Source organism: Neomonachus schauinslandi, chromosome 5 (assembly GCF_002201575.2).
Source record: "Neomonachus schauinslandi chromosome 5, ASM220157v2, whole genome shotgun sequence".
NCBI lineage: Eukaryota > Metazoa > Chordata > Mammalia > Carnivora > Phocidae > Neomonachus > Neomonachus schauinslandi.
Window position 1 is genome coordinate 5,788,334 of NC_058407.1, and position 12,360 is coordinate 5,800,693.

A 12,360-nucleotide genomic window follows, 5' to 3' on the forward strand; every position below is an offset into this window, starting at 1 on the left:
TGTTTTAGAGGCTTGATGAGCCATAATTTATAAAACTCATCCTCTATTAATGGGCATTTAATTGTTTTAATTTTTAAAAATCTTTAAACAGTGCAGGAAATACCCCTACCCATATACGTTTGTCGAGTAGTCCTATAATTCCATTTTGTAAAATTCTAGAAGATTTAAGAGTATTCAGGTACCAGGTTTTCTATACACAAACTAGAACTAATTTCTCTATCATTCCCTTTTATCCATGCCTCTTTGACAAGTGGAAAAAATTGTTAACTTGTTTTCATTAGACTTACAATTACCAATGAGTTTGAGTACTTTTTCATACATCTCGGGCTTTTTAGTTCTTTTTGTGTGAATTACCTGTTTATAACCTTAGTCTGTTGTTCTGTTGAGTATTTATCTTATTGATTTGTAAGAGCTACTCGTGCATCATGGTAATTAACCTACAGCTTTTCTCACTCATTTTTCTTTCATTGTGATTTGTGTGTGTGTGTTTTTAACCAACAAAAAATAAATATTTATACTGTCAGACCTATCCATTGTTTAAATGATTGGGGGCTGTAGTGTGTTCCTTGGAAAGGACTTCACACACACAGATTGTACACTATATAATATCCATCTTAATTTTCCTCTGTTGCTTTCATGGTTTTATTATTTTACTTGGTATACTTTTTACTCTACCTCAGGTTTATCCTAACACAGGATAGCAAGTAGATTCACTTTTTTCTAAAATGTTCAGCCATTTATTTCAATGCTATTTATTACCTGGCTCATCATGCTTTTAATTCATTCTGGTCCTACTTTTTATCAGACAGGTGAGGATGAAAAGGGAACACTGGGTATTTAAATGTACCTCTGGCGACATGAATAAGCGGAAGCTCTTTTGTTTTCGCAGAGATCTCATGGAACAATCAGCCAGTCAAAAATTCCAAAGGGGAGTGCCTCCACAGCTCTGTTTCATCGGAAGATGTCTGGAAAAACTGTTCCTTAGACGAAATTGAGAGGACCTTTTGCCAAGAGGTAAGAGTGTCTCCCTAACACCAGGGTCCTCTAAAGCATGAGCAGAGGAAATTGACAGCTGTGAAAAACCATTAGGTCTGAACATTATTTGTAAAATTTGTTTTGATCTTACCTCCACCTCCCCAAACCCTGAGGCCTCCTCCAACTCCTGATGACAGTCCGTTGGTAATAGTAAGGGTGGTGGGAGGCTGATTCTTAAGTATCTCCTCTGTGCTACTCACAGACTAAATCTGGTAAGAAATATTCAAGACTTCTATAAGGACATGAGACAACTTTATTGAGTAAAATAAAGGAAAACTTGAATAAATGAAGAGCTCTTTTTTGGTTTTTGGATAGGAAGATTCAGCATTGATATCTGCTCTTCCTATATCTGGATGGAGATATACATATATATATTTTTTTCTTTTGAAAAGTTATAATAAAGAATCTACAGCACCACATAAAAAATAATTTATAGGGGTGCCTGGCCAGCTCAGTAGGTAAAGCATGCAACTCTTGATCTCAGGGTTGTGAGTTTGAGCCCTACGCTGGGTGTGGAGATTACTTAAAGATAAAATCTTTAAAAAAATCTTAACAAAAGGTATAATATTTAAGACTATATGGCACTGTCTTACCCAATTATTGTTAGGTAATGGATTGATCTTTATATGTGAATTTAGCATATGATATCAGCCATTCCAATAAAGTCAGTAAAGTATGGTGGGATTGGGGAGTGTAATTATTAGGATAATTCACTAGGCAGCCATTTGGGGGAAAAAGCTTGTAACCTTCCATTCTTCACACCAAAGTAAATTCTATATGCATCAACTATTTAAATTTAAAAATAATGTGGGTGAAAGTTTTTTAATCTTGAAATTGAGACTACCTTTTAAGCATGATGTAAAGCCCAAAAACCATAAAGAAAAAGATTGGTACATCTGATTACATTTAAATGAACAGCTCTTGTACAGCAAAATTTTGTGTAACAAATGGGAAACTTGACAAAATATGGGCCGCGTAAACAAGAGATAAATCGTAACTATTCTGAAGGTACGTAGAACCTTTAACAATGAATATAAAATTTTCAGGAGAAAAATGTCAATGAGGAAAAAAATTAACAAAAGCCAGTGTTCATCAAGGTGTTGGAGAAGTGAGTATATGCAATACTGTGTTGGTAAATTAGTAAAACTTGTTTTCTGTTATTGTTGTTAATAAATTTATTGTTTTCATAAAAACAGAACCATTACAAAATGCATTAGCATTACAAAAAAAGTAAGCAATTCTGAAAAGTACAAAGAAGAGAGTATAAATTATTCAAAATCCACCACCCAGAAATAATCAAAGGCAACATTTGGCGAACATAATTCTAGGTCTGTCTTTATTCATATATATAGAAGGATGGCTGCCTCGGTAGGTGGGTGGGTGGATACATGGAAAGAAATAATTTTATAAGAAGAGAATCATGCTCCTTTTTACAAATAAGACATAGGTAATTTAAACGTCTTTGAATTTACCAGAAGTAAAGGAGACACGGCCGCCCTGGTAATTAACCCTTCTGTGGGGCCTCCCGTGTGCCAGGCCCTGTTGGGTGTTCCCCTCCTCAGTCTTCACAGCAGCTCTGTGAGCGAGGCACTGTTATTATCCCATCTTCCACCTGAGGAAACTGAGGCATGGAGGGGTTTAATGACCAGCCCAAAGTTATACTACCAGTCAGGACTGGGGCCGGGTTTAAGTTCAAGTTCTTGCCAAGTCCAGCGTCAAGTGAAGCTGAAGATGTATCTGTACTTTGGACAAACATTTCTTTACCACAAGATATATTAGGTCCCAAAAGGGACTTCGAGACAAGAAAAGAGATTAAGAAAGCCCTTAAGAGTTGCAGAAATTACGGTGTTTTTGAAGGATCTTTCGATTACAGGCAGCGCAGGGTGGGCTCTCACTTCTTCGCCCCTCCCTCCCACCTCACAAGTTTTGTTGTTTCTGTTTTGTTCTTAGTCAGGCTTTACAACGATATTGATATTTACATTTCGTTGTGTTCCTATAATCCCCCCAGTTGTTTTGTCTTCGATTCATATTTACGTGGATTTAATGCACATCACTACACTCCAGTGCTTACCATAGTTAATCCCTTTCAGAGTTCATTATTTTGATTTATTTTGGGGCTGGCTGGATTTCATTGTCAAGTAATTTCCTTAAGAAAGGCTCTTGGGTGCTTTATTCCCTTTGTTTTTTCATACTTGAGACTGTCTGCCTCTGACTTTCCTACTCGAACAGCATGGCTGCGTGTAATTCTTCCATCTTGCTTTCTCGTCCTCAAAATGTTATAAGCATCGTCCCATTGTCCTCTGGCACTGGGTGTTCAGGAGAAAAAGCCTGAGGTCAACAGCTGTTTTTGCCCCTTGTAGGTGATTCTCTTTTTCTACCTGGATGCCTGAAGTTTTGTTTTTTGTTTTGGGGTTTTTTTTGGATCCTTGAAATTAAAAAGCGAAACTGAGCTGTACTTGCATTAAGCATTTTGTCAAAGTTTCCTGGACCACAGGGTGTTCTTTTGATGGACAGATCCAGCCCTTCCTTCATTTCCAGAAAACTTTTTCTGTGTCACTAAAACCTTCCCCCACCTTCCCTCCTTCCCTCTGTGTTCCCTGCGTCTGCCCTTCCTTCAGGGTTATTCCCAGTTGTCCTCTCGTTGGGTCATCTTGGTCTGTCCTCCAGAGCTGGCACCTGCTTCCTGACTTGCTCGGTCCTGCCATTCTCCTCCACCTTCAGTGAGAGTCTTCCGAGCCATTCCTTCATCACTCAGTTGAACTTCAGCCTTGCCTCTTACACTTGCTGTTTCTAATTTATTAACTCCTGTAATGGTATTATTTTTGTTTTCTAGCTTCCTCGCTTTGAAATATCCCTTCCCTTTCATTGTTTTGTCATCCTAACTTCAAGCTTTTCTTATAACGAATTCATATTCTTAGTTTCTTTTTCTGGCATGAAACCTTTGTAGGTGATGTGTCTGTATTTGTTTGTATTATGTTTCCTTACAGACTGGATTCTTTGTTTTTTGCCTGACCTTTCTTTTCTTTGTTTCTGTCTTCCTACAGTTTTCCGTTGTCTACATATACACAAATCACACATTCTCTTATGGATGGACATTGAGATTGCTTCCTGTTTTGTGCTAATCCAAATGATGCCACTGTAAGTGGTTGCACATGTATCTTTTGGTGCACCTGTGCAAAGCTAGGAATTATGCTTATGAGTGGAATTACTTGCCAGGTTGTAGCAGACATGCTCCTCAGCTTTAATTGGCAGTATCAAATTGCTTTTCAAAATATCAATTTACACTCCCACCTGAAGCATATGAGAAAGAATTCCTGTTGTTCAACCTACTCACCAACGCTTGATATTGTTAGACTTTTTTTTTTTTTTTTTAAGATTTTATGTATTTATTTGAGAGAGAGAGCACAAGCCAGGGGAGGAACACAGGGAGAGGGACAAGCAGAATCCGCGCTGAGCACGGAGCCTATTGCGAGGCTGGATCCCACACCCTGAGATCACAACCTGAACAGAAACCAAGAGTTGGATGTTCAACCGACTGAGCCACCCCGGCGCCCCAATATTGTTACAGTCTGATGCAGATAGAATGTCATCTCGGCTATGATTTTAATTTTTATGTGTCCTGGCTTTTTACATTTTGCAACCTTTCTTTAGAACATTTTTGGTAAAAATATATTCGTTTTAAACAAATGTTTATTGAGTGGCTGCAGCATGCCAAATTCTGATTCATTCTAGGTAATTATTAGTGAACAAAACAGACACAATATGCTCTCGTGGAGATTGCACGAACTCACCTCAGGGAGAGAGGTGTTAAACAAACACATTCATAAATGCGACAAATATGGAAAAGGACCTCATTTAGATAGGGGATCAAGGGAACATTTATACACATTAAATGTACAAACAGAAAATTAGCGTATCTTTCTCTGGTCTGTCAGTAACATGATGGCATGCCACACATCACTTAAAAGCATGATGTAGATATAAGTTCTTACAGGAAAAAATATCATGATATAATGTTAAATGAAAAAAGCACCTGCCACATCTGAATGTATAGCCATGATCGCATTTTCGTAAAGTTATATGTTTATATGATCATTATGGGAGTTTTTGCAACACTATATAAAAAAACTGGATGGAGAGACTTCCAGATATCTTTATGTCCTTCTTTTTACTTTGCTGAATTGCTTGCATTTTTCCCTTTTGTTTCATTGTAAACAGTCACAATGAGAATCCCTTAAAGTTTTATACATATCACCAAGATACTATGTCTGTTTCACTCCCTGCTCTTTTCCTAAAATCTCTTGATTATGTCAAAAACATTCTCCTAGAAAAAAACCTCAATGGAAACCAATGTCATCAGGATATTAAAAGTGGATTTCATTAATCCAGTTAATACACTGAGACCGTACTCCACATCTGGCTTTGGCTTTTCTCTGTGAACCCACTTCCCTGAAAGAGATAGGGGCAAATTTAGCCACATTTTGGGTTAGTTTTGTGCAACTTTCTAAGAAATTTAGGCCCTGCAGTTCTCTAAATATTTTTAAAGGTTTTCCCATTAGTTTTCCAACGTTCCTGTGTACCCTATGGAAATTTCAAAGAATTGCTTCTTACTCCTTGGTGGGTAGAGACTCTTGTGCATGTATTTCTATGTTCCAACAGGTTGGGTTTTTTTTTTTTTAAGTCACCTTATATACCAGGCTGATGGTTATTTTGTTTCTCATTGCAGTTAGCGGGAAAACTGAATTCAGACAAAGTGGAGAGGGTTGGAAATATCGGAGAATATTGTTATTACTCAATAACAAACAGCAGGAAAACCTTTGGAAATAAAACCAATCTTCATCGTATTTTTATGAGCCATATAAAAATCAGTGGTTAACCTACTTTACTGAATTTTAGAAGTCCCATGAGCGAGGTTCCTTCACCCTGATTCTTTGTGATTCCCCATTAAAAAAAAAAAAAGAATAATTAAAGAAATGTACAAAGTGTACTCTGTTTATGCAATCTTTATATTAATGATTGTCCTTACTCTAAAAGCTACTTCTGTTTTTAATAAAATGTTGCCAGCTTTTTTGTTTGATTGACCTGACTTAATCAGGAGAAACCTAGCATGGGCTCACAGTAGGAATGGCTTGAAAGTATATTAAGAAAGATGTATCAAACTGGCAGATCCACCGAATATTTTTAGCTCTGAAATTTGAGGTGGAGCTATTATATGTGCTGTTTTTCCCTGAGAAACTTGTCTGCCTTGTCAGTTGAGTAGCTGTGACTGGGGATACCGTTCTGTAGCGAGCTCATCAATTAAACATTTGAAGTTCAGTACATGCCATCGTAACCTTTTTGATCAGTTTTTGGAGGGGAAAATGTGACGAGGTTTTGGTAGAAATAAACTGGTTGAATAGCTCTGTGAAGTGGATTTCTATGAATGCAACACTCGAATTTTCATTCCCTGCAGCTTCCCAAGTCTTATGAAAAGGTTGAAAAAGCCCTGAGTGCAGGGGACCCCTCCAAAAGTGGATATGTGTCTTTGAATTACCTAAAGATTGTCTTCGACACCTTTGTATACCGATTACCAAGGAGAATTTTTATCCAGTTAATGAAAAGGTAAGAGTCCCATTGTTTCCTTGGCACTTTTTTCCCCCAAACGTCAACCGTGAGAGTAAGGAGTAGCTTCATTTATTTTTTATTAATGTCTTGGACTTTTTTTTTTTCTTGAAAATTTCAAACACTTGCAAAAGTAAAGAGAATACTGTAATGAATCCACTAATGTACCCACTGCTCAGCTTCAATGTTCAGCTCGTGGTCCATCATTTCATTTCTCTTCCGGCTCATTTTTCCATTAACCCCGGATATTTTTTAAAGCTTTTATTTATTTATTAGAGAGAGAGAGCACAAGCAGGGTGAGGGGCGGAGGGAGAGGGAGAAGCAGACTCCCCACAGAGCAGGGAGCCCCATGCAGGGCTTGATCCCAGAACCCCGAGATCATGACCTGAGCTGAAGGCTTAACTGACTGAGCCACCCAGGCGTCCCAACCTCAGATGTTTTTGAAACAAATACCAGATATCATATTTCACTGAAAAGATCTCACTACGTCTTTCTAAAAGATAAGAACACTTTTTAAAAACATGGTAGAAATACTGGTTTGCACCTAATAGAATTATCAATAATATTAATAAATATCCAGCCAGGGTTCAAATCTAACCGAATGCGTCAGATTTTCTTTTACAATTTGAGTCAGGATCCAAATAAGGTCTGTACATTGCAATTGATTGATTTGCCACAATTCTGTTTTCAGTCTGTAGGGTCTCTCTCCATTTGTTAATTTGTTCCTTTATGATGTATCTATTATGAAGTATTTATTACGTGGAACTTCTTACAACCGACATCTGTCTGATCTACAGTGACATTTGACATGTCCTCCTGTTTCCCATTCCCAATCCCCCGCCCCTAAATGGATAGAATTCAGATACATGTTCAGGTGTTTTGGCAAGAATACTTCCTAGGTGGTGGCAAGCATGTGTGTGGACTGGTTGTCTTCCTTTTCATGATGTTAGCAGCCATGGTGGGTCATACTTAAATCTGTGTATTCACTGGGGATTATAAAGTGGTGATATTCCACATCTATCATTTCTTCTTTTATTGGTAGGAGTACTTCTGTAATGAAAGCTTCCCTTCTTCAACTGCTTGGTAACAATGAGACACACTTAGTCTAAGAAAGGCAAGATATTCTTGGTTCTTTCCCTTCACTTACCACCTTCCAAAATAATGAATTGGTTCCCAAGCATTCTCCCAAAGTGAGCAATGAATGATTTTTCTTTAAAAAAAAATTATCATAACTCATGAACGTCCACATATTTGATGTGTTTCAGTTCATCATTATTCTCACTGATCTTCAGTGTGTACCATCTTGGCCAGCGGGAGCCTTTCATGTTGTCTGCTGGGTCCTGTTGGTGCGACCCTGATAGTCCCTGATAGCTCTCTTGCTTTCTGATATGCTTCTGGCTCTTCTGGTACATTTCTTGCCCCTGACCTGGAATCACCCATTTCTCCAAGGATCCCTGTTTCCTTTGGAAATGGTACACATAGACCAGACTCTGCATAAGGAATACTGTCTTTAATTACCTGGTGCTCTGTCCAGGTAACTCAGAGAACCTTGTCTCAGGGGAAGTAGGGTAGAGGCTAATGGAAAGATTGTCTTTTGAAATTCTGGATAATCGGTGGACATCTAGGGTTACCTAGAAAGGAGAGGCAAGAGAGAAGAAGGGAAAAATAGTATTGTATTTATTTATTTATTTATGAGAGAGAGAGAGAGAGAGAGAGAGAGTGCGCCTGAGCGGGAGGGAGGAGGGGCAGAGAGAGAATCTCAAGCAGGCTTCTAGCATAGAGCCTGACGTGGGGCTTAATCTCAACACCCTGAGATCATGACCTGAACTGAAATCAAGAGTCAGACGCTTAACCGACGGAGCCACCCAGGCACCCCAGGAAAAATAGTATTAAGTGAGGCCAGCTAGATCCATTCTGCACAGGCTTCTCTTTCCTTCTCGACCCTCTGTACATCCAGAGAGGATCACCATGTCATGCCACCATGGCTTCTAGAGTAAAAGGCAGTATTTGGCCCTACGAGTGAATATTTCCATGGCTCAGAAAACAGCTCTGTTCTTCTGTCTATACATGGTGACAATTTTTAGGAAATATTTCACTGGATGACTAAAAGTCATATAGTCATTTCTTTTTATTTTCAAAATTATACAAGTAATAAGAGCAATAATAAAAATAAAATGCAAAAAGTCACAATCCACCTTATGTAACAAATTTATTGCTTTCACGTTTCCATACTCCATTAACCTGTATCCACATACATATGTAATTTTTATGTATTTGTAATTAAAATACACCTACAGTTTTACATTGTGCTTTTCAAATAGGAATGCATATTACAGACATGCATCCTGTTGGCTTCATCATCTTCAAAATTATAATTTTATTTTACGATTTTATTAGAGAGAGAGCACAAGCAGGATCCACACTGAGCACAGAGCCCAACGCGGGACTCGATCCCAAGACCCTGAGATCATGACCTGAGCCAAAACCAAGGGTCTGATGCTCAACTGACTGAGCCACCCAGGCACCCACAAAATTATAATTTTAATGGGTGCATATTGAGTCCCTTTCTCTGCAGACATTAGGGGAGGTGCTAAGAATGCAGAAATAAATTACGAATAGTCCCACAGCAGTGGGGACCACCAGAGCGATGGCAGCTCTGAAGACTATAATCGGCATGCGGCGTGAACTAATAGGACACTAAGGGCAGCCAGGATTGTGCCATTGTGACAGCCTGTTCTCGCCAGAGACCCAGGGATTTCTGAGTTGTGCCCTCTGTTGAAGTCACCCAGAATTCCCGGTAGAACCAGGCACAAGGGACAACAGCAAGGTAAATACCCAGGTACTGGTATCTTGAATTATAAATTAGGTTTGTCTTCTGGTGCACATATCTGCAAGTAAAGATTCGTCCTGTCTTCCTGGTCAACTCTTCCCTTTATAATTATGTGGTTACCTTTCTATCCCTCTGGCTTTTATGGCCTGTCTTCTCTGCTAGTAAAATACCCATAACAGTTTTCTTTGGATTAGTGTTTGTCCGGTATATCTTTTCTCAACCATTTATAGTCACTATTGCCACGTTTTAGGTGTGTTTCTTGTAAAATAGCATATCTGTAATTTAAAAATTCCAAATGAACATCTTCGCCTTTTTAGTGGTCAAGTGTAGCGTGTTCCCAAGTCTTGTGACGGGCATGTTTGGGCTTTTTCCTTCTACTGCTTTATTGTTATCTTTCTGATTTCCTCGGGTCTGTCTTTTTCTTTTTCCCTCCTCCACTGTGTTTGGTTCTGTCTGAGTTTTCCTTATCATGCGTTTTCCCCTCCACTGTCTTGAGACTTAAATATTTTATTTCTATTCTTGTAGAGGAGGTTACCCTTAAAATTTTAACACGTGTTCTGAACTTGTAAAGCCGAAAGTTCACAATATTTCTACTGTCCTGAATAAAACAAGCAGCTTCAATGTACATGTTCCTATTGGCTAGTGTTTCGATCCAGCCTTGTTTTGATAGTACCTGAATTAGTCTCTATTATTGGGTTTGTTGTTTTTTGTTTTGTTTTGTTTTTTTACAATCCATGTTTGTTTAGGTTTTCCCATGTTTACCAGTTTGTTGGCTCATCACTGCTGCTTCAGTCTCACCCCTCGTTCAGAATTCAATTTCTTGAAGTATATCCTGTAGTAATCCTTTAAGTGACGTGCTGTGAGTGGGCGGGGAGGGGATCAGTCTTTGTTTTCAAAAATGTCTATTGTCCACTTACGCTTTAATGAAGATTGTGCAGGGAATACAATTCTTGTCTGAGAGTTATTTTTTCTCAGCACTTTGAAGACATTCTTCATGGTCTTCTGGCCTCTGCTGTTGCTGTTGAGAGTCTGCTGTCTAATTGCCAGTACTTTCTGGGTGATCTGTTTTTTCCTTTTTCTTTTTCTGGTTGCCTTCAAGATTTTTCTCTTTGTTTTGTTACTTTACAGTTTCCCTACAATGTGTCTTGTTAGAGATGTCTGTTTATTTAACCTCCCCAGACTCATGCTGTCTCACGGTGAGGAATAGTATTTTTCATGAATTCTAGAACATTCCCTGCTGCTACTCTTTGGGTATTGTCTCCACCCCACTCTTGCTGGCCTTTTCTTCTGGAAGTCTTATTAAATATTTGTTGAACCTCCTCCTTCCACTTCCCTTGTCTCTTAGACCCTCTTGCATTTCCCATGTCTTTATCTGTCTGGACTCCATTCTGACTGTTTTCCTAGAATCTGTTTTGGTTCACTCTCAACTGTGCCCGAACTTCTCCCAGTCTTGCGGTCCTGTGTCTCCTAGCCCCACATGGGCATTAAACCCCATCCTCTTAGTGACTGTGGGAGATCCCAGGGCTGCCTTTAGCACAGCCTGTTCCGTCCAGGTCTGATAAACTCCCTGGGCTCTTGTGGGAATAACACATTCTCCCTGGCCCATGCTTCCAGCACCTGTGGATTTCCCTTTCTTGGTTTCAACTTCCACCGTATGTTTAAAATCATTTTCTTGATATATTTATTCCATTAGGTGTTGTTATAGTTGATATATTTGTTGATATATTTCTGTGATTAGACCAGGAGGTTGGGGAGAGATCCACTGTGTTGCCAGAAACCTTACCATTAAGTGTTCATGCTGGCTGGGAAGTTAGAAAAGTCTCTGGAGAGTAAACAGAGCTGAGTGGAAGCTTCGAGAGATGAAGAAGAGTCTCCCACGTGGGTGGCTGGAGAAAGACCTTCCATCCAGAGGAAGTAAGCAGCATTCCACCGGGGCTGGTGGACGGGGTCATGACCTCTCGTTCGGGCTCTTTAGTTCTATAGACGAGAGTGTTTCTAACCATTTCACTGTTGAGTCTTTGGTTTCTTTAGATTTGCATATGTTTGTTTGTTCATTTATTTGCTCAGCCAGTCCACAGATAGTTTTGGAGCCCTCACTATGTACCAGGCACTGTGCTAGGTGCTAGGGACTCATTGGAGAGGAAGACATGATCCCTGCCCTCAGAGAGTGCTACCTGCTGGTGAGTGAGGTGATAATCCACAGATACACCTGGGCTGAAAGGAGGTGTGCAGTGTGACGGGGGCCATTGTGAGAGTGGCGGGGAGGACCTCGGGAATCTTCTCTGCAGAGTGAGCTTTAAACAGAGACCTGAGACACCAGGGGGAGAGCCCCGGGATGGGCAGCCCCAACGTGCTGTGTTCCGGGGCCTGGCAGAAGCCAGGGGGCAAGAGGGAGCCAGAGGTGGGATAGAGGGTGGGCATGGGCCCGGGAGGGGACTGGGATCGTGGCCATCGCCGAGGGGTCAGGGACAGGCTTTGTGTTCAGTTCAAGGCCAGAGTGCGAATACTTGTGTGCATTTTTATAACGATTGCCAAATCTGAAAAGATAATAGTGATTTATATCACCATCAACGTTGTATGAGTGTTCTAGTTTCATATTCCTTCTGGCATTGAATATTAACATTGTTTTAAAATATTGATAGCTTAAGAGGTATAAAATGATGCCTCATTATTGTGTTAATTTATATTTCTTGGAGCAGTATTGGGCTTGGACATTTCCGTGAGCCTGGGCGTTAGTCGTATCTCCCCTGATGTGAATCCTCCTCTTGTCCTGACTGGGTAATGCCCCCACTGCTGGTATCTTAAGTCAATTTTATCACCTTTTTGTTTAATAATTTTTTATAATTAATTAATTATTAAGAGATAACCCTTTTCTGTCATAAGCAGAGTAGCTT

General features: G+C 39.6%; 1 protein-coding gene across 1 annotated transcript in view; it reads left to right on the forward strand.

Moving 5' to 3' along the window:
- Positions 1-12,360, forward strand: part of EFCAB6 (EF-hand calcium binding domain 6) — a 206,050-nt gene that overhangs the window by 51,748 nt on the left and 141,942 nt on the right. Inside the window, exons 7-8 of the mRNA XM_021687790.1 lie at positions 890-1,014; positions 6,488-6,636. Coding sequence (XP_021543465.1) covers positions 890-1,014; positions 6,488-6,636 — 274 coding nt within the window. The remainder of the gene's footprint in view (positions 1-889; positions 1,015-6,487; positions 6,637-12,360) is intronic.